General features: G+C 43.9%; 2 protein-coding genes and 1 long non-coding RNA gene across 15 annotated transcripts in view; 1 reads left to right on the forward strand and 2 right to left on the reverse strand.

Moving 5' to 3' along the window:
* Positions 1-8,520: 8,520 nt before the first annotated feature.
* On the forward strand, positions 8,521-21,571 carry dhdh.2 (dihydrodiol dehydrogenase, tandem duplicate 2). Of its 6 annotated transcripts, none has more exons than XM_064336047.1 (7): positions 8,521-8,822; positions 8,987-9,098; positions 9,228-9,391; positions 18,363-18,615; positions 19,100-19,224; positions 20,138-20,288; positions 20,976-21,571. In XM_064336047.1, the coding sequence occupies exons 1-7, from the start codon at positions 8,733-8,735 to the stop codon at positions 21,083-21,085; spliced, it is 1,005 nt and encodes a 334-aa protein (XP_064192117.1). In that variant the 5' UTR covers positions 8,521-8,732; the 3' UTR covers positions 21,086-21,571. The 6 variants fall into 6 exon arrangements, with proteins under 6 accessions (XP_064192117.1, XP_064192115.1, XP_064192119.1 ...); XM_064336045.1 differs by lacking the exons at positions 18,363-18,615; positions 19,100-19,224; positions 20,138-20,288; positions 20,976-21,571 and adding exons at positions 10,492-10,744; positions 11,043-11,167; positions 11,603-11,753; positions 12,051-12,358 and having other exon boundaries at positions 8,532-8,822; XM_064336049.1 differs by lacking the exons at positions 8,521-8,822; positions 8,987-9,098; positions 9,228-9,391 and adding exons at positions 14,015-14,104; positions 14,211-14,322; positions 14,959-15,104.
* On the reverse strand, positions 11,797-13,922 carry LOC135255206 (uncharacterized). The gene is made up of 2 exons (XR_010330124.1): positions 13,156-13,922; positions 11,797-12,266 (listed from the first exon to the last, which is right to left on the reverse strand). It is a non-coding gene; the product is annotated as an uncharacterized LOC135255206 (long non-coding RNA).
* An 871-nt stretch (positions 21,572-22,442) lies between the features above and the next one.
* The window catches only part of pkma (pyruvate kinase M1/2a), a 29,270-nt gene continuing 24,322 nt past the window's right edge, over positions 22,443-27,390 (reverse strand). For 3 of the 8 annotated variants that reach the window (XM_064336039.1, XM_064336038.1, XM_064336040.1), the window contains exons 10-11: positions 24,559-24,740; positions 22,443-23,997 (exon numbers count right to left, since the gene is read on the reverse strand). In XM_064336039.1, coding sequence (XP_064192109.1) covers positions 23,891-23,997; positions 24,559-24,740 — 289 coding nt within the window. In that variant the 3' untranslated portion in view covers positions 22,443-23,890. Of the gene's footprint in view, positions 23,998-24,558; positions 24,741-25,672; positions 27,382-27,390 lie in introns of those variants that run through there. The other 5 variants (XR_010330123.1, XR_010330122.1, XM_064336043.1 and 2 more) reach the window with 5 other exon arrangements.

Here is a 27,390-nt window from a genome sequence, read left to right on the forward strand (position 1 = left end):
TCCCTCCTTTATGTTTCTATATGGAGCACTGGCCAGTGTGCATTAATTCAGAACCCTGTACACTATGGGGTCTCTGCACAAGAGGCAGAGGGAGGAAAATTGGAGTTCATGATTGAAGTATTTCCATTCTCTCTGGCCACGGCCGTCTCCTCGCCCAGCTAGACCCAGCTCTGGCTTTCTCTCTGTGTGCATGCTGCGGATGCCAATAGGATGAATTCTGCAAGGATTCTCGAAGGGCGTTTTCTCAATTCACAGACCCAGAATTCCCTGAAAAATTCCCCCTCCTCTCCAGCTCTATGTGATTAGTGAATGACTTTCTCCCTACCGTAGCAAAAAAAAAAACAACTGCGACAAAATGGCAGCGTGTTGTGTTGCCGATGGTGAACGACGCATTGCTCTCCGTCGTGGTTTCCTCTCCCCCACATTCATCAAAGGCACTCCTCCCTCCTCCCACCCGCCGGTGCCGCCACTCACGGCACCTCTCCTCCCCGTCCTGATACTCCTCCTCCTCCACTGACCTTGACAGCCAGATGAAGGAGAGCCTTCGGTGCTTGAATACCACCCTTCTCCCCCATGTCCTTGGAAAAAGAAAGTCTCTTCGACTTCTCACGAATCGATCGCTCAGGGGAAACACGCGCCCCCACGTACGTTTACGCACCGGTTTCCAAATGTGGAACATCTGAGTGGCGGCTTCCAACCAGTACATTTTGGGTTCAGTTCCTCAGTGGACTGTCTTACCTGAGCAAGGTACCTTTTTTGTTTGATCACGATTGCAGTCCTGTGTAAATAGGTAGTATGTAAAATGGAAGCTTTGTAAGTCTTGTCGTATGTGCCAATCTAATAAACAGAAATGCATTTTTACAAGATATCTATATGAGTATCTGAACTATAAACGTATAAATGAAGAAATCAAAAACTAAAGAGCACAGGAGATTGTTCTGGAAAATGTTGTTCTGGATAAATACAGTAGAGGCAGAGATCGTAAAAGGTGTTCCGGCTAGCCGCAGTGCTGGACACCTTCTAAATGGCAGGTAAATGATGATCATAGATAATAAAAATACACAACCCTGGCATATTGTTAGCTGACTACAATATATGCTGATAGGCAAGTAAGAAAATGACAGTTTGCAATAAAAAGTGTTGGTGGTGCTCGGTGATATGCTACATGGACCTGAATGGACCCAGACACAGGAAGCTGTGATGCATGAAAGAAAGTATTTCCCCTTGCACTTTAAAAGGCTATTTTCACCTGTTTCTCAGAACTCTTAAATAAAGCCTTATAATATTGTGGCAATACACAGCAGAGTCATACAGCAGTTCATGCCACTTTTCTAAGGACATATGTGAAGGCAAAAGTATCAAATCTTATAAATTATGTGAGGAAGTATTTGTGATACACACATAATATGCATTAAAAATACATAAAGCACCTTGTAATCTACTCGCTCGCCTGTTTTTTTTCTCTCACAAAATCGACATCAGCTAGTGGCTAAATTATTGCATACGGTTCAACTCTGCAACTTTCCTTAAACGTGTGACAACAGGGTGGAGATTATGTAAATTACCCCAATTAAGTATTCTGTCTAATTTATAAAGGAATGCATTAATTGCGACTCCCCTCTTCGTGCGAGTATTTTTTTAACCCCTGAAAGCAGGTGGTAATGTGTCTGCGCTGATACAGCCTGTAGCTCACACACAGGATGCCAGAGAAGTGTATCGGCATCCTGTGTGAGAGCTTATAGGCTATATCCTCTGTAGCCAGGCCAGTTCCCCTTGTGGGCTGCATGGGGGGAGATGAACGGATGCATTTGCTGATGCAGAACACTCTGGAAAGAAGACAGAATTTAAAGTACCTTTCACACACGTTTCTACAAATTTATTCTCATTTATTTTCAGGTACAATGTGAAATATTTGTTTTATTGAAAGGACGCAAGACTTCTAATGAATTCAACAGTCAGAAGTTAGTGTACAAACGCAGCTCTGAATTTAACCAATTGTGTTATGCGTATACTTTCAGTAGGGTTGGGTTGTCAATGCAGCTCATCTGTGTCTATGCCTTCCTCCGCCAGGACATGCTCATTTTGCTGGGATTTTCTACCTGTTGCCCATTTCTTAGCACCTTGAAATCTGAACGTGTAAACATGCAGATTGTTTCTGACAGAACTTATGTCTAGCTACCGCAAAATTGGGAATGAGATTGATTTATTTGATTACGCAAATAGAATGAGTCTTGGTAAACTGGTCATTAATGTGTCAGTACCAGCGACTGCAAGAGCTGCAATATAGCGCATGATTTGGGCTGCGACTATTTCCTTAGTAAATTGAGACCAACAAGGGCTTGTTCGAAATCTAATCCTGTCTAATTCAACCTACTACTTGATTGACTTGTAAGGCAATTAATCGGTGCTTGGTCAACAAAATTTTATCAACCCACCCACACCACTATGGGGCCAACCTAGGATATTACAGGTAGAAACGGCAAGAATTTTCCAGCTGTTTCATTGGCTGTGGGAATTCAGAGGTCACAGTATCTGTATGAAGAGTTCCCCACATCGTGCTTTCTCCTCTAGCAGCCAGCGTTTTTCTACGTCCTGTCCCAGAATGCAATTTTACCAGCAAAAAACACAAACCGATGCCCATCCATTGTATCAGTGCCCTCCCTGAACTGCTCGTCATCTGGTCTCCTGGCTTCACAGAAAGTTACAGGAGGCTGTCCTCTGAGTCACCTTGGTCCCACGTAGAAGGAAAAAAAAAAAAAATCTAATGGAACTCAATCTGCTCAAAGCGTTCTCAGGAGCAGACACCCACCTCTCCATGACGAAACGGGACATTAGTCGCAGCAGAGACCTTTAGAGCCCAAAGGCTTCGTCTGCCTCCTGCGGTAGGCCCGATCGGGTCTTAAAGACAGCACTGCATGCTGTGCGCCTCTCGCGCGCGGAGTGCGATCCGTTCCTCCAGAAACAACGATCACAATCAGACTTGCCTTGACTGCAGGCATCGGAGTGGCGCGGGCTACCTGGCCGTACGCTACACTCGAGAAATAAAAGAAATGGACAAAATATAGAAACTCAGCCCAGGGAGTGATGGGCATTCCCATGGTAACCAGGTCCCGTGGTAGCAGCGGAAAGACTAGGCCAAGCCCCAATGCCATTTGCATACAAATTGCCCAGCTGGTACCTTGTCGTTATGACAACAGCACACAGCTTCCAGAGCGCATGTGGAAGGGAGGCACAAAAGGAGAGGGGTCTGCCAGCAGAGAGCCACTGATCAGCTAGAATTTCTGTTTTACAATGATGATGATTTAGTCTAACAGTATGTTGTTATATGAGACTCTCAGGGGGCAGGAATCAATTTAATCCGCCATTCTGAGGGGAGGAAGAAGGCGGATGAGTGTCTGAACATAAATTGAAGCTCATATTGACACAGACAGAATAGCATGCAACGCATTTAAGGGAAAATTACACTTTTTATTTGTTGCTTTTGGCTAAGGGGGATACATTGAGTATACTCTAGCCTTCGGCTTCTTCTTCTTTTTCTTCCTCTTCTTCATCTTATAACAATATCACCAAGGTGGCACAGAGTCCCATTAATAATCAATAGGTGTAGTGTTAACCTAACAAACAAAAATTTGTATTGTAACCACTAAAGAAAGTATCACCAGCCAGATAACCTTAATCTTACACAGCTAAAACTATAAGATTATTCAGGGGGAAATCCAAAGAAAGAAATAGAAAAAGAAAGGTTATCTAGAGGATCAGGGAAGCCATGGTGCAATCTGAAGAGGTGAGTCTTTAGTCTGCTTTAGAAAAATGGGCAGGGTTTCTGCTGTTCTGACTGCAGTGGGAAGCTCATTCTACCACTGAGGGGCCAGAACGGACAGGGGACGTGACCTGGACTTACAGGTACACAGGCAGGAGGTGCCAGATGCTCAGAAGTAGGAGAATAGAGGACTCTTGTAGGTGTGTAGGGTCTGATGATATTTTGAAGATATAACAGACCTGTCCCTTTAGCTGCCTGATAGGTTAACACCAAGGTATTGAATTTGATGTGAGCACATATCGGTAGCCACTGGAAGAGAAGAGAAGGGGAGTGATATGGCTTAGCCTGTGGAGGCTGTAGATCAGATTAGCAGCAGCTAATGATGAGTTGCAGATGTCTGATTGTGGAGGCAGGAAGGCCAGTAAGGACGGTGTTGCAGTAGTCGAGGCGGGACATGATTAGTGCCTGGATTAAGAGCTGGGTTGGGTAGGTAGGTGAGGAAGGGGCAGATTCTCTGCATGTTGCACAGGAAGAATTCACATGCCCGAAAACGGCAGTGAAGTTCCCAGAGAGTGACAGTTTGTTGTTGAGCACCACTCTGAAGAGGGTGACACTGTAGTGCCATCTAGGGTAAGGGATTGGTCCAGCAAGGGGGAGGACAAGGCTGGAAAGTAGAAAAACTGAGATGCATGCGGAGACCAATGTATCAAAGGGGGGGAGGAGAGAAATAGTTTGGTATCATCAGTGCAGGAGTGATAGGACAGGCTATGGGAGGGGATTACAGAGCCAAGAGATTTTGTATAAAGATAAAAGTGGAGAGGACCAAGGACTGAGCTCTAGGGGACACCTGTCAACAGTCCTTGAGGTCTCAAAACTGCATCCCAACCTAGAAGGAATGACAGTTGGGTAGGAAGCGAACCAGCTGAGATCTGTGCTACAAATCTCCATGGTAGTCTCAGAAGTCAAATGCCTCAGAGAGGTCAAGAAGGGTAAAAAGGAAGGAGGACAGAAAAGCTGCATTTGTAGCATGGAAATCCTCACTGACTGCACGGCGGGCAGTCTCTGTCGATTGGTCAACTCTGAAGCCAGACTGATGAGAGTGCAGAAGGTTCTGAGAAAGAAAATGATACATTTGATTGAAAAGAGCATGTTCAAGCATTTGGAGAGACAGGGAATAAGACTAGAAATACAGAATAATAATAATAATAAAAATAATAATAATAATTTTTTATTGCTTTTGATTAATTGTATTATCTAAAATAATGACTCAGAGCAACTACATCATCGTCAATATGAAGAATGCATAAAATTAATTATTCACATAAGACTGTAAAAGCAAAAGACTTTTACTTGCTTTGGTTTTTTTCCCCATAGAATAGTGGAATAATGTTCGGCCTCATTACGTTTGGGAACACTGGGAGTCAATCTCCAGTGTTTCTCCTTAGTCTTCATTAAGGTAGAATTCCTGCGGCCTTCTTTGGGGTTACACCTGCGACTACCTTGGCCACATACATAATTCAAAGGAAATCTAACATGATGGAGATGTCAGAGATCAAGCCATCTGTGTTTTGATCTATTCCTAAACCACAGTAAATTCATACTGCCATCTAGAGGCTACTACAGGAACAACACTGAAATATTATGTTAAAGCACTGTTACTCAAATCACAGTCCTGAAACCTTCTGGTTTGACCCCCCTTTTACCTAAGCAGTAGCACTAATTGTTCAGTTAATTAACTAGTAGAAAAGAAAGGGCTGGATTTGAGTATCCATGAGCTATTGAAAATGGGAAGTGAAACAAGCCACCCAGAGCTTGCGTCACCTCTCATCTGTTTCAGTGTTTACATCAGCTGACCTGACGCTCACTTCCTTTTACACTTTAACATTGACCTACAATGATAACAAACACATTTCCCTCTGACTTTACTCCATTGCCCTCAGATGCTGATTGCATTGGGGCTATGGGTCTTCCCTCTGAAGTCAGAAATGTATATGAACATTTTTACGATTATATGATTTTGGTAACATCATATTACTACAATCCTCAATCCACCCCTCAGAATTTGTTAGCAATGTGTCCTTTGTTAGTATATGAGGCCAGATCTACAATCTTGGCTAACTGAAGGGTCCACTCTTCCACTGTCCATTCGTGCACTGTGCCCAATGTATAGTTCTTTACAATTCATTACAAGTGTTCTTCATTAACATCATTAACAATGATTCTCATGTGCTGCAGACTGAAAACAGCCCTGGTTTGCTAGGTATGTTTAATTTGTATATTATATTAAGTATGGATTTATACATTTCTCAATAAAAACAATTGTCCACACACACACGCACACATGCACAAATGCACAAATGCAAGCACACACACACACGCACGCACAGACAAGGTACTCTTCATTTGCAGAACGACTTCAACACAAATGCGCCAGAAACTGTTTGATTTTGCAGGTGAGGGAAATAACGTACAGTGAAGTTAATACAAAAGTGGAGCAGGACAGAGTACTCAGCTAATCTACTGATAAACATTCCCTCAGACAAGTTGGATTTTAATAATTTCCCTGCACATAGATGATTTGCTGGATAAATCAATGTGCTGCAGCAGGTTGACCTAGAACACTGATCTTTCTGGTCTGGTGAATGTGTGGAGTGCAGGTAAACCTTTAAGTTCTATACAATAAAGGCTTTTTCCTGTTCTGCATTAATGTTGGTAGACAATCTAGGGGACTGTTTTGGAACAAATTGTTTCAGACAGCCGGTACAGACTGCTTCTCCCCAGTCTGAACAGCTTGTAGCAGCAGTCCTGCCACACACAAACACATACTACGGATTACCACCAGGTGGTGAGGTGGCGAATTAAGAGGGAGGGGGAAAAGCTCTGTTGCATATAAATGAACAACCTGCTCCGTAGGGGTGCAACCGGAGACTAAAAAATATGGACAAAGCTACTGTGACGTCTCCCACTCACTCTCCGTGGGTCTCTAAAACACGTTTTGAAGCTCAATGGCGGGCGCGGCCATGTTCTCGATTTGGAGCCAAAACCATAGAGTTAAGCGGTTCTGTGATTTTTACAATGTGATTGACAGTCTAGTGCGGAACCCATCAACCTGAACGAACGATTGCAGAACGAACTTGAGGCTAGCTGAATGTCTGCCGTTATGCTTTAAAATATATTATCAAATGTTTACGGAGTTTAATTTCCATCTGTGACTGTAGGCTACTGTGTCATGTAATCACGTTATATGACATTAATAATACAATTATGTTCAGTTATCTTCAATTTATGTTTCTCAGCAAAACGAATAGCTTGGTATTCGAATAAACGAATAAATGCTTAGCTAGCATATCAGCTTGCCAATGAGCTAGGTAGGCTATCCGTGGTTAGCTCACGCATTAGCAATATGAACCACAGGGGAAGAACATCGACTACACTGATGGTCAATCAATCAGAGATGTGTAGCTACTGGTGATTTGACTAGGCTAATTTTCATATAACTGTCTGGTAGACCTGCTGTTAACCGAGCAAGTTATCGTCAAAGGTTTTCGCCACAGTCAGTTAATGAGCCAGTAACTGCTCCATCGCCGTTTGTGGTGGTCACTTGCTGGGTGGCGCTAGCTGACCGATCGTTCGCAAGTCACTTTTTACCGAATAAAAATTAACACTGTCAGCGGTGATTAATAAATCTACCAAGTATTTTAATAACTGATTTGCAGGCGTGTAAATATGACAACGCACTCTGTACAGCCAGATTTCCACCTCTTGCATGAAGACAAAAATAATGTACATTGAATTTCTAATTATTATTAGGCTATTTTTTTTCTTGTAGCCTAGATCATCAAAACCAATGGAGAAAAGCCAATATAAGCAAAGGAGCCCCCAGGACCGATTCTGAGAACCAGTCTTAAATGCTCTTGTCGGTCTCTTAAATGCTAAAAACATGTTCCTTTCTAAATTCCAATCTTACAAAGATGGTTAATTTCGTTAAATTATATGTGTGTGATTTCATCGTGTGTTGTATGTTATCCAGCAAATAAACCTAAGACTCTTAATTCGCTTCGTGAAACTGAAAATTTTGCAGTGTTTATCCTAAAATCGCGATTATAGTAGCTTTGTCACATGCGTGAAGCATGTTAGCTAGCTAGTCAAATGGCTTGGTAGCCGAAGTTGCGAACTGTTTTAGCATAGGCTACTGGACTACCAAATATAGCAAGCTGATTATGCTTTCTGCCAACTAATTATTTGGTTAAGTAGGCTAAAGGAAATAGCAAAAATGACTCGGCTACCGAAAAGCTTCAGAGGAGGATTATTTTATGGTCGTCTAGTGCAGCTGTAAATAGCACACGCCATAATGTAATCACTACGAAATGGGATGCCTGCATTTTCTGACTTCGCACAGGCGGACCTTAGTCGGAGCCGCAATGTTATAGCCAAGAGGCGCCACCTCCCACCCAGTGACCATAGACTGTAGCCCCTACTGTAGCTTAGTCCTCAGCAGTAATCAGGAAGTTACGCAAACTGTACCTCATTGGTCCACAACAAATATTATAAGTGCCCAAATGACACAATAAATCATGAAATCGACCCATGGACAGTCATAATACGAATAAATTACACATATTGTGACTATTTGTTCTCATGAGAAAAAATAATTGACTTTGTATTTTGACCGTATTTGTACCGTAGACTTACATGGAAACCGGATATGAAACACCTATACTGGAGCCAACCGTAGTGGCGCTAGTGAGCAACCAGGAAGAACAAGACCAGGAAATGAGCTTCAAAAACGAAGTCTGGTTTTGGCCGCTTGGGTGCTACTGTTCGACTGCACCAGACATAGTGCTTCTTCTGACAGCACCATTTTAGAAGTCAGGACTTCCCACAGCACAGGAGCAAACAACGCCTGCTTCCGTCTTTCTGGACATCACCCTTATGCCATTCCCGTCACCGGCTAACTAAAAGCGAGGTCAACATGGCAACCAGGTGGGGAATATGCGGCGCTGGGAAGATCAGCCACGACTTCTCCGTGGCTCTGAAGACGCTTCCGGCTGGAAATCATAAGGTATGGAATCCCACTGCTGCCACAGGTGACACGATAAGTAATGCCTATCGCCACAAGATGTACAGTTAAGACAAAATTCCTGTTCTGAATCCGAAGTATCAACTGAAGTTCCCCAAATTTCTGGTTTTCTTTCTAGCTCTCCCTATCACTTCCTCCTCTTCCAGATTGTGGCTGTGGCTGCCCGCATTCTACAGAACGCGGAGGAATTCGCCAAAAAACACAACATCCCTAAAGCGTACGGGAGCTACGAGGAGCTGGCAAAGGACCCGGAGATAGGTAGGTAGGTGGGTGGGTGGGTTGGGCGAACGGTCCGCGGCGAACGGTCCGCGAGACCGGAGCCGGTTAACGAAGCGAGGCCGACCGTCGGTCCGTCTGTCTGAAACCGAGCCTCCCGTGTTCCCGCAGACGTGGTCTACCTGGGCGTTCTGCACACGCAGCACCTGCGGGTCGGCCTGCTCTTCCTCCGCGCCGGGAGAAACGTGCTGTGCGAGAAGCCCTTCGCCATGAACTCCCGGGAGGTGAAGCAACTCATCGACAGCGCCAGAGAGAACAACGTTTTCCTGATGGAGGTACACTGAGCAGTGTGAAGCTAGCGACAGTAAGGACTTTCGCGCGGGTCTGAAAATTTTAAAATAAAAGTCCGACGATAAAACCACTGTTACGTTCAGCAAAATGAAATTAATTAAGGAAAAACCGGACTGCAATTGTCCTAAAATACGAACTATTCGTTTTCTGTGTACAATATTAAAACAACTTCGATTTTAAACACAGACATTGTAAAACTAATCACAACACTAATATTAATTACAAACAAACCTGTCTTCCTTTTTTCTATTTTTTCCCCTACATTTTTAACAATGACAATCCAAAATTTTAAATGCAGAATAATAGATAAAATACACCCATTACTTTTAATTATTATTACAATATCCAATACAACATTACATCAGTACATAAGTTTAACTGAATGGTAAGGAAAATGCGTTACTTCAACATTCTTTGCTACCTTGTAACATCAACTATGCAACTAAAAAAAAATATATATATAAAAATGTGGCTGAATATTTCACTAGAATGGCAAGGAGAATAGGACAGTATTAACACTTGTTTGTAAAGGTGAAAACATCACACAGAATATCATGGCTGGGGTATAAGCATGCAGTACAGGCGGATTTCATTCAATTAAATCCCAATTGCTTTCTGATAGCATGACATATATAATGCGCTGCTGCCTCCCCTGGACATGTTGTCTCAATGATATGGGGGTGTTTTGAATACCTTGGACCCTCCACTCTTCAGATATGGTGTCACTTATATCAAATAAGCGTCATAGAAAATGTGGCTGGGGTTTGAATATGCAGTACATATGCGAGTCACAGAGGAGGTAGATCCTGCAAGGCTGTGTAAAGCCAAAGGAATTCTGCATTTTAGAATCATGAGCAATTTAAATTCCGGTGTAGTGGTTTCTCTCATTTAACTTGCAATTGGATGATACATTTTACATGCATGGACTTCCCTGACCCACTTATACATATTTGAATAAGGGAAACCTGTTTTCGTACAGCAGAGTTATCTGCTTTGGTTCCAGGCACAGAGACAGGCCGCTAATTATGTTCTTGCTGCTGCAGGGCAGACAGCCTTGTCTGACAGACGGTATCTCCTCCTGCAGGGCATTTGGTCGCGGTGCTTTCCCGTTCACATTGAGGTGTGCCGCTTGCTGGCCGAGGACACGGTGGGCGAGGTGAAGATGGTGAAGGCCTACTTCGGCTCTCCCCAGCTCCACATACCCCGATCGGTGGAGAAGGAGCTGGGAGGGGGGGCCCTACTGGACATTGGGGTCTACTGCCTGCAGTTTGTGCTGATGGTGTACAGGGGCGAGAGGCCGGAGTCCGTACACGCCACCGGCGTCCGTTTGGAAACAGGTACTGACTCACAGAACGGACATCATCTTTGACTTTTTATCTAAAAAGTTCTGTGTGTGTTTATTTTTATTTGTTTGCTTATAAGTTAAATGTTCTCAAATACAGACACTTTGATAAAATATAAGTTTTTCTAATTGATTTGAAAATGTTGCACTTTTTGACAAAATATCGGTCAAAACATCGGTAGTCGGTGGGCTAGGACTCTCCAAAATCGGGATCGGCATCGGACCCAAAAATCTGGCATCGGTCGGGCTCTAATCTGTTTCCACCTTTTTTGACTTGTTTTTCGGTTTTGCAGGAGTCGACGAATCCATGGTGGTTGTTTTAAAATTTTCCCGGAACAGAATGGCCATCTGTGGCTTTTCTATCGCTGTATCCATGCCCAATGACGCAACCATCTGTGGCACCAAAGGAACGATTACGGTAAGGTGATATAGGACCAGTTTCACAGACACAGATTAAGGCTAGTTCTGGACTAAACTGAGTTTTGTATAGAGAGTCTCTTTTCAAAATTGAATTTAGTCTAGGATTAGACTTAATCTGTCTGTGAAACTGGCCCATAATGTTTTAATCGCTTAATATTAAATAAGAGAACTATATTCTTTCAAAGATAAGATGCAACCAAAAATACTTCTCAGAGAACAGAAAGTTAAGACACAATGCTTACATAAACTAACATCAGTATTTACTGTGATGTTATGCTTTTATAACCATCATGCATTTGTATTCCATTGGGAAAGAAATGTCTATTCCATTTTCTTTCAGTCATTTGTTGATGGTGTTTCTCAGTTTGATCTGTGTCCATCACTTAAGACTGCAAGGCCAGCAGGCCTAATGCTGGTCTGATGGCTGTTGTAGGTGCCCTTTCCCATGTGGTGCCCAACCCGCCTGGTGGTGAATGGGCAGGAGTCACAGTACCCGCTTCCGGAACCGTCTATGCCCCTGCATTACACCAACAGCACTGGACTGCGCTACGAGGCAGAGGAAGTGAGGCAGTGCCTTCTCAAAGGTGCAGTAGCCCGGCAGAACATTTCAAAAGCAGAGCGCAGGGCCTAGGTTGAAGTTTTTATCAAAGTAAGCATGCCATCACAATGACTTACGGTATACTGTTGCTTTTTAGATATTTTTTAAAGAAAACGAATTGCTCTTTAGAAAATGCTGTTATTTGAAGGGATATATGCTGATAAGCATTTAATGACAACATTTCACAGTTTTTAAGCTTTCTTAAAAGCAAACTTGCTAAACAAAGTCATTTTTGAGATCGCAGACACAAGGGCCTAACACTACATTCGGATCTCTTCCCTAGGACTTAAAGAGAGCTCTCGGATGTCACTGGAGGAGTCATCCCTCTTGACTGAGATCATGGACGAAGCCAGGCATCAGGTCGGGGTGGTGTTCCCCCAAGATGGCGAGTGACCCCCTCTCCACGCCTCAGTGGCTCCTGTGCCGTAAAGAGAGGTCCTGACTTGGGACAGCGACACAGCCGAACTCCACTGCCTCACCCAGGAAGCCCCTGACTGCTCTGTAAAGCACAATTCAGCAAACGTCATCCGCTGTTAAATCTGAAACTGAAGGCTCAGCCCTGAAAGCACAATAAAGAGTCATGATCATCAAGTGTGCAGCTGAGAGGCTTAATTGTATCCCATAAAGGCTTCTATGATTTTGTGAAATACATAATTGGGTAAAGGGAGTTAAACAAACAGGCGTGTGCCCCGACACACACAATCAAACTCAAACTGCGGCGTAGGTGCCAGCATGGCTGTCTGTTCCGCACAGACAATGAAAACATTTTCTGTGATGAGCTCTGCAGTTGTGTCAAAGAAGCGTAGAATAATGCAGCTGAATTGGCAGGAGCTGCTGGAAACAAGGCTCTTGTTTTATGCGCTGTCTAACTGTGTAATCTGGACAGGTGATGCCAGTGAGAGCTGATTGGATGAGGTGTTAATGTAAGGTCATTCTAATTTACTGTTACATATTCATAGTAAATTGCAATTAAATGGCAACTATATACTGTGATTTCACCGTAAACGAGACTATGGATTAATGCGAAATAGCTGTATGTAGAATTACAGTAATCAGCTGTTTCTAAATTACAGTAATAACCTGTATTTTGACACAACTCAGTTCCCAGCAGTTTACAGTAAAATTGCAGTCAATGTCATTAAATCATGTAAATTTTACCACTTTATGTCATTTATAATAATAATAAATCATTTAATTAATGTAGTGCTTTTCTCACACTGAAAGTGCTGCATAGTGATGAGGGGCACTTCCAGCAACAACTTAGTTTTCCCTGGAGGTCTCCCATCTGCTTAGCTCCAGCCATTTATAATAATAATAATAATAAATTGCATTTTTATAGCACTTTTCAAGATGCTCAAAGTGCTACACAGTGAAGGGGGGGAACTCACCTGAACCACCACCAATGTGTAGCATCCACCTGGGTGATGCAGGGCAGCCATTTTGCCCCAGAACGCTCACCTCACATCAACTTAGGTGAAAAGGGAGCAAAGAGATAATACAGCTATAAAACCTACAATGTAAACACAGTATACAGTCCAGTCAAAAAATTATGTCTACACTGACATCCACTAAAAATCTAAAAGTTTTCTCAGAAAGGTGCAAACACTCAAACACTATGTCTGGGCGACATAGCTCAGGAGGCAGAAGAGGGTTGCCGGTTCAAAAACCCCGCCCTGGGCATGTCGAAGTGTCCTTGAGCAAGACACCTAACCCATAACTGCTCTGGCAAATGAGAGGCATCAATTGTAAAGCACTTTGGATAGAAGTGCTAGATAAATGCAGTCCATTTACCATGTTCTTTGATTATGAGCATCTCTGGTGCACAAGAAGCACTTGTAAACAGTTGTAAAAGACCAAGACAAAAGCTTTCAATTACACGGACATTTTTGGTTTTGTTCCTCCAAGGCACTTACAATAATGCCCATTTCCTTTAAACACTGAATACAACAAATGACTGAAAGCCAAGTGAAAATGATGCCACATTCATCACACAACAACACAGCCTGATAAACATGGCTCGTCAGCAGCATTGCAATTGTAAAACGCTCAATTACACCGACAAGTTGGCTGAACATTTCTGTGTAAAATAACGTTAAATCACGCAATGCCCACTTCCCAAATTGTTTTACGCTAGCGCTTTGATATTGGTAAGCAACCTTACTTCAAAAGAAAATGATTAATTACTTAATTAGACCCAAAAGATCATTAATTCACTCATCCATTCATTGACTCTGGAATGTAGTACCAAATGTCGCGTCCAATATGACTCGATTCACTAAGCCTGCAACGTTAAGTGCGGAAATTCGACTGACCGTAATACACAGAGTATTTTTCGGGGTGACCGATGTACCGTCTTTATCACATCCGAAATTTCGCCGATTCTGTGGTGAGGCTGCAGGACAATAAAATTAAACATTTACTGAATGCTTCTTTATTCTCTCAGGTAGTAGCTGTGGCCGCCCGCGGCTTAGAGCGTGCGCAGGAATTTGCCAAGAAGCATAACATTCCCAAAGCCTATGGGAACTATGAGGAGCTGGCCAATGACCCAGCGATTGGTGGGTACCCTATTCCATTTTAAGACCAGATCTCTGCCGGCATTGCTGCTTTAGTTTCCCCCTCTTTATCAGTTAAGGTGAAGTCACTTGACAGGTGAAAAATGTATGCATGCATAGGAGAGTGCTTCACCGGAAATAGTCTGATTCTGGCTTTTTCTGTAATTAGATTGGATATGCCTGTTTAGCCTTACGATATACTTCTGTAACCTTCTCTTTGTGGGTGAGGATAGCTCAACACAGAAGAGTTGGTAGACACATTGTGTTGTACACTTGTATAAGTGAAGTTGTGTTTCACACGTACATCCTAGGCATGCGGACGGAGTGTAGCACAGTGGGTAAGGAACTGGGCTTGTAACCGAAAGGTTGCAGGTTCGATTCCCGGGTAGGACACTGCCGTTGTTCCCTTGAGCAAGGGAAATTGCTTTAGTATATATGGATACAGTAAATGGATACAGTGTAAAAAAAAGTTGTGTAAGTCGCTCTGGATAAGAGCGTCTGCTAAATGCCTGTAATGTAATGCATGCACAACTGTGTGTGTTTCTAAGAACAGCACCATTGTATGTGTATATATTTATGTACTGCTGTCATTATCATGTACTCTCTCTGGTCCCCGTCCCTCCTCCTTTCTCTCGACAGATGTGGTATACGTTCATCCATGCCATTTCCCTGCGTGCCTGCTGTACATGAACGCCAGAAAGAACCTGTTATGCGAGAAGCCGTTTTCCACGAACTCTGGGGAACTCATCGCTTCTGCCAGGAAAAACAATGTTTTCCTGATGGAGGTAGGAGAAATAGCAGTAAAAATTCAAAGCATGCATGACAAAGGATTCCAAACTTCACGCATACAACTATTATAAAGATTATGATTACTACAACTACTAATAAAAATGTATCTTTTAATACATTTTCCAGCGTTCAGATAAACAGCCTGATAAACATTGCTCGTCAGCAGCATTGCAGTTGTAAAACGCTCAATTACACCGACAAGTTGGCTGAAAATTTCTGTGTAAAATAACGTTAAATCACGCAATTCCCACTTCCAAAATTGTTTTACGCTAGCGCTTTGATATCGGTAAGCAACCTTACTTCAAAATAAAATGATTAATTACTTAATTAGACCCAAAAGATCATTCATTCACTCATCCATTCATTGACTCTGGAATGTAGTACCAAATGTCATCAGTTAAAGTTGAATTATCAAAGGAAATTTTACTGTTATAGCTAGTCTCTCAAGTAATCGACTCCGAGTTTGCCACCGGTGCCGCTTCACTAGGTGCCAACCATAATTGCCATATCCGAATGCTGTGGTCCAGTTCAATTCAAATTTCACTGTACATTTTACAATGCATATCTATATGTAGACTTGGCTACATTTATACATTATGCCATACATACTGTACAGTGAATTATTTGGGCAGTGACATCATTTTTTGTTGTTTTGGCTCTGTAGAACATTGTAGTCTAAATAAAACGATGAATATGAGGTTAAAAATGGTTGTAAAGCCTAAAAAGGGGCTGTCATTCCAACAGGGGCCACCTGATATGGATGAATACCCTCAAATTAGAGCTGACAGTCTGCACTTTAACTTCATTTTCAAATCCAACGTGCTGCCCTACAGAGCCAAAACAACAAAAAATGTTTCACTGTCCGAATACTCAGACCGCATTATAGTTAGTTATCAATAAATTAACCTAATGGCATAAATACATGTCCTGCGATAGATTGGCGACCTGTCCAAGGTGTATTCCTTTCCTGCCTCGCCAAATGCACGCTAGGGATAGGCTCAAATACTCCGCGTGACCCTGACAGTGACCCTGACCAGGAATAAACAGGTATAGATAATGGTTGGATGGTTGGAATGAATACATGAATAAAATGATCTGCCAAATTAAACGGATGTCAAAAGAAGGAAGTACGATCTAACTCCACCTATCGGCACCGAGAAGAAAAATGTCTCTTTGACAGACGTGGTTTGCCCGGTGCGCGTCATTTGCTTGCTGTCAGCGTAATCAGTAGCCACTAACATGACAACAAAGTGGGGAATATCTAGCACAGGAAAGATCAGCCATGACTTCACCGTGGCTTTGAAGACTCTGCCCCCGGGAGACCACCAGGTAACATTAACATTGGCTAACTGGTTTACTTTGTGGGTTAACATTTTCTCCTTCAAGTAGAATCTGGAATTCTCGAACTCGATATAGTTAACTTCTCAAGCGAGATACTGATTAGATTTATAATTACAGCCTATTTTCTGGAATCTTAAATCACATTTGGGGAAATAAACTTAAGTCTCCAGCTGTCACTTGAAGGTTTTGTAATGCTTTGCGATTGAGATGTTTCATACTTTTGTCATTGAGAGTTATCTACACGTTAATGAAACTCATCACGTGCACTGAACATACATAACATGGAACCAAGTAACATTAAGCTGTACAGTTGTGTATCTTTTTCTTTAAATGTTCTGTGTTAGATGCTAATAAATTAGCCTACTTCAAGAAGAGAAAAAATAACTGCGCTCCTTACGAAAAACTACTAACAGCGTTAAACGAGCTAACTTTTGTACAGGATAATCATGCTTTTCGTGCAAGCTTGCGCGCTATAGTAAACGGAGTTGCTAATGTTAGCTAACATATAGGGTTCATTTATAGCGCTGCATTGACGCAGTCTACCAATTCTTGCGTATTCTTACTTACCATAATGACATTAGTAATGTTACAGAACAATTTATGCTGTAAAAGCCTACATTCCAATATGAAGCGATTCACTAAGCCTGCAACGTTAAGTGCGGAAATTCGACTGACCGTAATACACAGTATTTTTCGTGGTGACAGATGTACCGTCTTTATCACATCCGAACTTTCGCCGATTCTGTGGTGAAGCTGCAGGACAATAAAATTAAACATTTACTTAATGCTTCTTTATTCTCTCAGGTAGTAGCTGTGGCCGGCCGTGGCTTAGAGCGTGCGCAGGAATTTGCCAAGACGCATAACATTCCCAAAGCCTATGGGAACTATGAGGAGCTGGCCAATGACCCAGAGATTGGTGGGTACCCTATTCCATTTTAAGACCAGATCTCTGCCGGCATTGCTGCTTTAGTTTCCCCCTCTTTATCAGTTAAGGTGAAGTCACTTGACAGGTGAAAAATGTATGCATGCATAGGAGAGTGCTTCACCGGAAATAGTCTGATTCTGGCTTTTTCTGTAATTAGATTGGATATGCCTCTTTAGCCTTACGATATACTTCTGTAACCTTCTCTTTGTGTGTGAGGATAGCTCAACACAGAAGAGCTGCTAGACACTTTGTGTTGTACACTTGTAAGTGAAGTTGTGTTTCACACATACATCCTAGGCATGCACAACAGTGTGTGTTTCTAAGAACAGCACCATTGTAGGTGTATATGTTTATGTACTGCTGTCATAATCATGTACTTTCTGTGGTCCCCGTCCCTCCTCCTTTCGCTGGACAGATGTGGTATACGTTGGCACCATTCATCCATGCCATCTCCCTGCGTGCCTGCTGTACATGAACGCCGGAAAGAACCTGTTATGCGAGAAGCCGTTTTCCATGAACTCTGGGGAAGTGCAGAAACTCATCGCTTCTGCCAGGAAAAACAACATTTTCCTGATGGAAGTAGGAGAAATAGCAGTAAAAATTCAAAGCATGCATTACAAAGGATTCCAAATTTCACGCATACAACAGTTATAAAGATTATGATTACTACTACTACTAATAAAAATGTATCTTTTAATACATTTTCCAGCATTCAGATATTAAATAAATGGCAAATACAAAAAGCACAGTAAGACCACTATTGTTCAACAGCAAGGCATTAACAAACTACTCCTATATTCTGTACAAACTATAGCTATGTACTGCTACCAACAAATAGCAGTAAATGCAAATGAAACTGTTTTCTAATCTTTAAGTGCGGTCATCAGTTCAACAAAATGGCTGCGATTGTTTAACAGTTTAACTGTGTGTGAACGGGGGCAGTGCGGGGCCTCGAATGAACACACCCCGCTCCCCTCTCGCACCGCAGGCCATGTGGACGCGCTTCTTCCCCGCCTCTCGGGAGATCAGCCGAATCCTGTCCCAGGGGGAGCTGGGGGAGGTGAAGGTGGCGCGGGCTGAGTTCGGGGTACCCTCAATGCACGTGCCCCGGTCGGTGGAGAAGGAGCTGGGAGGGGGGGCACTGATGAACATCGGGGTCTACTGCGTGCAGTTTGCGCTGATGGTGTTCGACGGGGAGAGGCCTGAGACCATCCAGGCCTCTGGATTCTGTCTGGACTCAGGTAGAGCCGACTGTCCGGATGAGGATTGAGCGATGTGGGGTGGAGGACAGGGTAAACCGCTATGCTAACGTCTTTAGGGCCTCTATGAAGTCATTTTTATTTCTGTTTCCCAAAATCAATTTAGATTCCCCCCTCCCCAATTTTCTGCTTTCTCTGTTTTTCTTTGCATCTTGAGTGGTTTATCTTTTTAACCATTCCTCTAGTTAATTTGTAGTTCAGCGAGTCTGCAGATAGAGATCTGCTGCAGCTTTCAGCTGAACTTCAGTTGACTGCCCTTATACAAAATCGTTATGAAGAGGGTTCAAAGACATGCAAACATAGTGCCTTCATGAATTCATAGTACGAGTTATCCTAGTAGCAGACACAGAAGAAGACTTGCTGGAGGAACTTAGCACTCGAACCACAATCTGCTTCTGTGTTGAAGCGCCATCTAGAGGCTGTAGAGTGAATGACGTTCTATTACGGTGCTTCTTGTTTGCGCTAGGTGTGGATGAGGCCATGGTGGTTACTTTGACGTTCTCGCGGAACAGGATAGCCGTGTGCATTTGCTCTGTCGCGGCCCAGCTCCCCAATGAAGCCGTCATCGTTGGAACGAAGGGGAGCATCAAGGTGGGTCAGCGCGAAACAGACTGCACGCCATTCGACCTATTGGGTTTATCCACCTCTCGCGCAGTACAGCTCACCTGAATCTGCTGATGCTGGAAAGTTGTGCCTTGTGATTATATTACATTACGTTTATTTAGCAGACGCTTTTATCCAAAGCGACGTACAAGTGCATATCAAGGTCATTGGAACAACTACAAAACACGGGTTTCGATAAGGTACAATGCTCATTTTGTAGTTATTCATAGCCAAGAACACAAAGTCCAGTTCACACAGTGAATATTATTCAGCCCTAACCTATGCTAAGTCAAACTAGGGGGCAGTACAAGCTACAACATTAGGACAATAATACAAAGCACAATAAGTGCTGGAATGATGATGTCTACACGAGGCAGAATGCTCAATCAAAATAAGGAATGATGCTCAAACACGTCCTTCGTTGTGTTGCTGATGGCTCGTACGCATCTGCCCAGCCAACACCACAGTGGCAACACTGATTGGACAGTACATTGCACATTTTACATTGGTTCTCAATGTGCCAATTTGTCAAAGCAGGCAGCCTAATTTCTAAACTAATAACGCCCATTCATTTTCCTGTCAATGCAGAAACAAAAAGGGCAAAAAATGACGATGTACGGCACTGCGCAGTCACATTTCTTTTTTTAATTGACCGAACAATAGACAATTATGCAAATTGGGCCATAGGTAGAGAGTCACTGGTGCAGTTGAACCGGTTCTGTTGAAATGGGCATAAGACAAACTGTACCGTATGTATCCACATATCACTGCCAAGCTGGGGAAATACTGTGGGGCCCTGTGAATGAACTGTGCAGCTTTGTTCCTGGTTCCCCACCAGTAAGTGGACAGGCCGCAGTCTGTCTCTCAACCGCTATCCAGTAACCCTCCCCGTCTCTCCCAGATCCCAGCTAACATGTGGTGCCCCACCGCCCTGGTGGTGAACGGGAAGGAGGAGGAGTACCCACTGCCCCAGCCTTCCTTGCCGCTCAACTTTGTGAACAGCACCGGGTTGCGCTACGAGGCCGAGGAGGTGCGCCAGTGCCTCCTGAAAGGTACGGGCGGTTTCTGATTGGCTCACATCTCAAATGTGCAACTAGAATGTCCTTAAATAAACATTCTAATGCAGATGCAACAATCGCTACTGGTAACTGAAAGCAATGGAATTCTAGAACACTGACTTGAATTTTGAAAAAAAAAAACATTCCAAAAAACCTACCTACTCTTCAAAAGATTAATGATGCCCTTTTTCATTTAGTTTGGTCATGGGTTCCAAGCCCGTATGCTTGGAACGGTTTACAAATGGGGGGAAATTCTGTGAAATCGGTTATATAAATTTAGGTTGCTGTTCTTCCAACCGTGGCTGTCTTGTTCTTAGTCAATGCTCTTGCCAATCAAAGCCAAACAAAAAAGACCTAGTGAGTATAAACTCATTGATACAAAGCAGTCTTAAACACTGCAGGTCTCGCAGATTTATATTCTGAGCGCATACTGGTGATGCTTACCAGCACATTGACGGATATCCGTTTCAGTTCCATTGTGCGTAAGTCTAGTTTTTATTTTCCAAACAAACCACTAGGTGGTGCCACAAACACTTTACTCTTTCAGCTTACACATTATTGGGAAGATGTAAACTGACTCGGTCCCGAAAAAAAGAACAAAGAATCATAATTACAGCCATGCTAAACCATTCTTATTGAGTCAAACGGCTAATAAAAGCGCCACCTGTGGGCACTGTGCAGGGCTGAAGGAGAGCTCTCGGATGTCGCTGTCGGACTCGGCCCTGCTGATGGAGATTATGGACGAAGCCAGGAGGCAGGTGGGGGTGCTGTACAGCCAGGACATCCAGTGACCCTGGGTTCCGCTACCTCAGACACTGACCCCTCCCCCCATTCACACTGACCAATAAAGCGGTCCCATCATCCAGATGACATCATTAAATGTGCTTATCAAATGAATAGGAGCATTGACACTCGTGTCACGAAGATTCCCAAAAAAGACTACATATGGTCACGTAATCATCCCCCTACCCATGGAAGACGTGTTTTATTTAAAAGGAGCAATCTGTGATTTGACATTGAAATGATTTGGTGACTATGTTGCTTATGGTACAGATAATAATCCCTGTCCCATCTTAAAAAAAATGAGATTTAAATGAAATTTCTGCTGCTTGTAGAGACAATTCATGTAGGGTTTTTTTTTTTTTTTTTGATTGATGCCAACTACATGCTAGTTCACCAATCTTTGTGCATTGGCTAATATGGTGGAATCAGTGAGTAGGATGTGTCATCCTCATTTTGTAAAGTTTGGCTGATTATTAAAAAAAAGGTTAAAAATTTGGGGCAGGCTGCATGGCCAGTTGCCTTTATATACATCCTGTTGTCCAAATTGTTTCAAATGGTAGTTTGTGGTAGGATAGCATACAGTGATAATATTGTAACAATTAAAGGCTCCATATTTAACTTTCTTAAATGAGTACACCACACAAAAGCTTAAAGATATACAGTGTAAGAAACTTGCAAAACATTTTATTTAAAGACTAGAATTTCCTAGAAGTGCCAATTAATTTAGAAAAAAACCCCATCCATTATTGGGGTGTTGAATTGAAAATAGATTTTCATTAGTAACATTGACTTATTTAAAGTATTTTGAATTCATGCACATTAGACACTTAAAAAAAAACACTTAATTCTCTAAATTATCTAAAAAAGAATTTTTAAATTCAAGTTTTTCAAAATATTTCAAAAAAACTTATTTTATCCACGTCTGGACAACACAGTAATGTCTTTATTGCAACTGCAGACAAATCTTTACAACAGCCGCAGCATGCAAGCACTCTGGCTTATCAGAGAGTGGCTTATCACGAGTGCTGATCACGGGCAGAACATTTCCCAGAGGCAGTAAAAAAAGGTGTACTGAAAAGTTGCACAGAAGACTGTTTCATTAGAAGCTTGTAACGTGTACGGTGGTCCAGGGAGTGCCGCAGCGTGCCGTGCGCTGTAAATGGTAAATGGACTGCATTTATATAGCGCTTTTATCCAAAGCGCTTTACAACTGATGCCTCTCATTCGCCAGAGCAGTTAGGGGTTAGGGGTTAAGTGTCTTGCTCAAGGACACTTCGACACGCCCAGGGCGGGGTTTGAACCGGCAACCCTCCTCCGGTCTTACCTCCTGAGCTATGTCGCTGTGAAATAAACACTCGCGCAGGGTCAGGTGCTCATCTCTTTTATTGATGGAAATTCCAGCCGTGCGGGACAACTCGGTACACCAGATTTATAACATCGTATTACCCTTTAGCATATCGTTAGATTTCTCAAATCTAGCATCACAATCAGAGAAGCGACGATGGTGACGGAAGGGACACACAGACACTGATCTAGGTCACCAGCAGACGAGGGGGACGAGAGAGAGAGAGAGAGAGAGAGAGAGAGAATCGGCGGGTTTGCGAGGAGAAGAAGGGAGGGAAGGAATGTGAGAGGAGAGGAGAGGGGAGGGCTCTACCCTGCTTCCTGTGGGACCGAGGAGGGGGGCGGTGGTCATCCCACCCCCTCCAACCCCTTTCAAAAAAAAATAATAATAAAACCATTCAAAGTGCTGGGCTTCGCAAAGTGCGTCACGGATCGACACATCAAATGGATCGCCCGCTTCCATTTTCAACTCGACCGAACCGTCGAGCGGCTCGCAACAAAGCAGTGGTTCTTTAGTGCCAATGTAGGTCTTTGACCAAAGAAAAAAAAACAAAACAACAAAAAACACTTTTAATAAATCTAAGGGCTTTCAAATGCTTTCTTCTTACAACGCACACACGGACTTAGTAACTTAGCATGGGTATCCAACATTAATATACATATTTTTTTTTAAATCACTCGCTTACAAAATAACATGTCAAATGCCCACCGTATTCATCATTCGCTGAAGTCAAGTATAACGCAGAGTAACATGAGTGTAACAGAGTGTCTACAGTAGTTAGGGAACGCAACACGTAAGGTACAGTGCAGTACAGCAAAAGCGGTTATACTGAACACAACACAGAGACAGAAACTGACAGCACGCAACGCTCCGTTTAACAAAAAAATGAAAAAGCCAAAAGAATCAAAAATGACCGAAGGGCAACAGCCAATAAGAGAAGCTCTCCTTTAAGAAGCCACAATTTGTTCATGTTATGGGTAGAAGAGCCAATTTTGTAAGTGGCTTTTCTACAAAAGTAGAAGGTACAGGAGCAACTCTAGGAAGGTCTGCCGCCTTCGTCGAACGAGAGCGGGAGCCGTTACAGACGAACGTCTGGACCGAAGCGCTTTCTGTTTCGTTTAGCGGTACGGAGGTTCTCCTCTAAATAAATACAGCTTCCAGCAATGTGTAGAAGTGCCCTGGAGCTGGTGGGAGGGAGCTGGAAGAACACACCTAGATGAGACGACTTGGGGGACCAACGGAAAATCATGTTTGGTTAGTTAAGCCGCACCCCTCCTGGTGCTCTTTGTAAGAGGCCAGGGGGTTTGCGTTTCCTTTGCCTAGATTGTCTAAACTATACAGACGTGTGAGTGAGTGACCTAGCAGTAAGAGACTGCGTTGGGGGGGCGGGGGGCGGGGGGGGGAGGCGAGGAGGGTGGGAGGAGAGAGGGGAGGGGCCAGCGCGGGCGTGGTCCTCGGGAGGCGTGGCTCAGACGACGGGGACCACGCGCATGGTGTTGGTGTATCCGGAGCCCGGGCGCCAGCCCGTCAGAACGATGACCACGTCGCCCTCCTTGAAGAACCCTCGCGCCTTGCCTGGAAAAGCAGACGGGGTGTCGGTTAGGGGGGAGGAAAGTGCACAACAGCGCCACACATGGCCAGAGCCTGTCACTGCAACCTCACAGGTAAGGCCTGTGCTTTTAGGGGGGGAAAGTGTACACCAGCACCACACATGGCCAGAGCCTGTCACTGCAACCTCACAGGTAAAGACTGTGCTTTTAGGGGGGGAAAGTGCACAACAGCACCACACATGGCCAGAGCCTGTCACTGCAACCTCACAGGTAAGGGCTGTGCTTTTAGGGGGGGGAAAGTGCATACCAGCACCACACATGGCCAGAGCCTGTCACTGCAACCTCAAAGGTAAGGGCTGTGCTTTCAGTAAAACTACAGAGAAAGAACCAATAAAAAAACGAATTCTAAAATATTAAGCCACCTTTATTCAGTCGAGAGTTACTTACATCCTTACGGTTCTTACACAGCCCACTACAGGGGGATTTGCCCGTCAACTGCAGATTTACATTTCAATAAGCAACACGCCCTCTGGCACATTAACAAATTCAAACTGGACGCAGCGAGGCGGACGCGTCGGGGCCTCACCCATCTCCATGGCGAAGTTGACGCGGAGGTCCACGTCCTCGGCCCAGACGTCGTGGGCGGGCTTGGTGTACTGCACGGGGAAGATGCCGCGGTACAGGTGGCACTGCCGGGCCGTCTGCCCGTTACGGGTCACGGCGATGATGGGCGCGCGTGGCCGGTACCTGGAGATCAGGTGGGCGGACCTGGCGACGGAAAAACGAAAGCTCGTCACGGGGGCGCGCGCGCGCTGACCGCGAGCGAGCCAGCGACCGCTAATCCCGCGATGAGCCTGGACTCCCATATCCACCCGGGACAGTGAGCGATTAAACTGAGTATCTACGGTACAGGCTACATAACCCACACACCTACTGTACACTATCAACCCAGAACACTCACATCTAAAACACTCAGACATGTACTCAAATCTAAATGCATGTCATTCATCTCCTCTCACCAAACCCATGTTAAATACCATAGTTACTACCACCGTGTTAGTATTGTTTGGAAATATTAAAAGGATTAGACGTTTCAAAAGAGAATCCTGATCTAGTGACTCTAGTGAGGGTGCGCACACAGACATGTCCGCACAAAGTGTGCAAAGAAAGCTCAGCAGTCGTCGCAATCAGTGATGTTAAGGCCAGACCTGGGTCTTGCCTGGTGTAATTGCGCCTGCCAATATGACCAGAAGGCAGGGTTTGCACTTTTTGAGAGTATTCCATTGGTTCCAATACACCAGACAAGATCAGTAAAGCGCAGAAATGTACTTGACTCCAAAACAAATACGTATTACATTACATTACATTACAGGCATTTAGCAGACGCTCTTATCCAGAGCGACTTACACAACTTTTTTTACATAGCATTTTACATTGTATCCATTTATACAGCTGGATATATACTGAAGCAATTTCGGTTAAGTACCTTGCTCAAGGGTACAACGGCAGTGTCCTACCCGGGAATCGAACCTGCGACCTTTCGGTTACAAGTCCAGTTCCTTACCCACTGTGCTACACTCCGTACAAACCCAGGTTCTGGTTAAGGCCGAAAGACCAAGAGGTGGGTCAGTGTTTCATTTCTACTGCTGATGCCCAATTTCAGTTTCCTCAACAGACACGCCATGAATATAATGTATGGGTTGGTTCCGACTGGATTTTCGTAGCGAGCTACAGAGTCCAACAGAAAATGACTGCAGCGTGTGTGCAGCTGTACGACCGGTTCCACAGCCAATTAAATGACAGAGACGCTCGGGTGAAACGTTTGTGTGAAATGTTCCATTAAACATTTAATCATAACTTTACAGTCAAGCCAACTTTTCAACTTTCAGCTGTTTTGTGCCAACTGCACAAAATACAGTGTTTACACAACTGGAGAATGTGAGGTCCATATAAAAACTCAAGGAATTTTCAATAGCTCTTTAGCTGTGACACCTCTGCCAAGATAAAATATTTAGTTTAACATACGCCTTAGATATCGTAATCAAAGTTCTCTCTATACTGTGTGCAAAATTCCAGTTTTGTGGTCTGGAGCACAGAATTCACAATGCCCTGTGAGTGGACATATCAAAGCTGTGTGGTTTCTCGGTACAGAAGGGGGTGCGTGTGGGTTGCACGCACCTTCTGTGAACTCCACATTTCTTTCATAGCAAAAATCGTAAATTTTGTCCACGAGCACGAATTTGGAATCGTTACCATAAATGTTTAATAAACAAGGCCCCAGGAATGTTTTGTGATTTAAAGAGTCTCTCTTGCACAATCCAGCACAAAAACATTCACTTGGGGGAAAAAACACACATTTTTTGAACGGACTCACACCACAGACCAAATGCATACAATGAACACCAATGTCCGCACGTCCACATTTAAAAAAAATAAATTTCTCGCACCCACGCACACACCTACACACACGCACACACATACGTACAGGGAATCCAGAGAACACAAGGGCTTTTTGCGCCAAATCTCACCTGTAGGTCTCTGTGCAGCTGCTCCCGTTAAGCTCCTGAGTCCTGCTCTTAAAGCGGAGGTGTACTCGCAGTGAAAACGAACTGAGGCTTAGAACTTAACTAACCGATGTAAAATGACGCGCTTGTGGAGAAAACTACACTCCGCATTGATTTCGGCCGCTGCGATTGGTCTAAAATATCGCACGGGTGGCTGCGACTTTCCGTTCCTCCTCCTCGTCCAATTGAGTGGAGGAACGTACAATCTAGTCTCCTCTTTCGTCGCACTGCTAAATAAATCAAAGCGATTTCAAAAGCTTCCAGCTGTCAAAGTTTCTGTTCCTTGATCACACCAGCTGTTGTTCTGCTTTTAGTGTGGTCACAAGTTGTTCCAATGACCATGATATGCACTTTTGTACGTCGCTTTAGATAAAAGCGTCTGATAAATAAGTGCAATATAATGCAGACAACGTCATTTCCGTGTTTTATCGCGTTCACCACAACGGCAGAATCTGAATTTGAACCCGTCCACAGATGTCGAGTCTCTTTAAACAAACAGCTGGGCGCCGTGTTCGTTCGACCTCAGCCAAGTTCGCCTTCTCTTCAAGTACGCCGCCGCCTCGTTCCGACGCGAGCGCTGAACTTGGTAGGACCAAATTCACAGCGCCCCCTACCTGCCAGTCACGGTAAGCACTTTGCGGTTCACCAGCCGGGGTCTTGACGAGCACGAGGCCAGCGCCAGGGTTCCCTCCCGCTCGCTCACCTCCTTGCCTCGGCAAGTTCCACCACCCGCTACCGCGGCGCCCCCTACCTGCCAGTCTTGGTAAGCACGTTGCAGTTTACCAGCTGGTCTTGAAGAACGAGGCCAGTGCCGGACCAGCAGGGTTCCCGCTCTCTCACTCTCTCTCTCCCCC

Source organism: Anguilla rostrata, chromosome 5, assembly GCF_018555375.3.
Source record: "Anguilla rostrata isolate EN2019 chromosome 5, ASM1855537v3, whole genome shotgun sequence".
Taxonomy (NCBI): Eukaryota; Metazoa; Chordata; class Actinopteri; order Anguilliformes; family Anguillidae; genus Anguilla; species Anguilla rostrata.

Excerpts from the sequence above, each read along its gene's own strand:
- dhdh.2 (XM_064336047.1), top strand. The coding sequence starts at position 8,733 with ATGGCAACCAGGTGGGGAATATGCGGCGCTGGGAAGATCAGCCACGAC. Across the intron at positions 9,392-18,362 it reads ACAACGTTTTCCTGATGGAG|GCCATGTGGACGCGCTTCTT; the intron begins GTACACTGAGCA and ends CTCGCACCGCAG. Across the intron at positions 18,616-19,099 it reads TGGATTCTGTCTGGACTCAG|GTGTGGATGAGGCCATGGTG; the intron begins GTAGAGCCGACT and ends TGTTTGCGCTAG.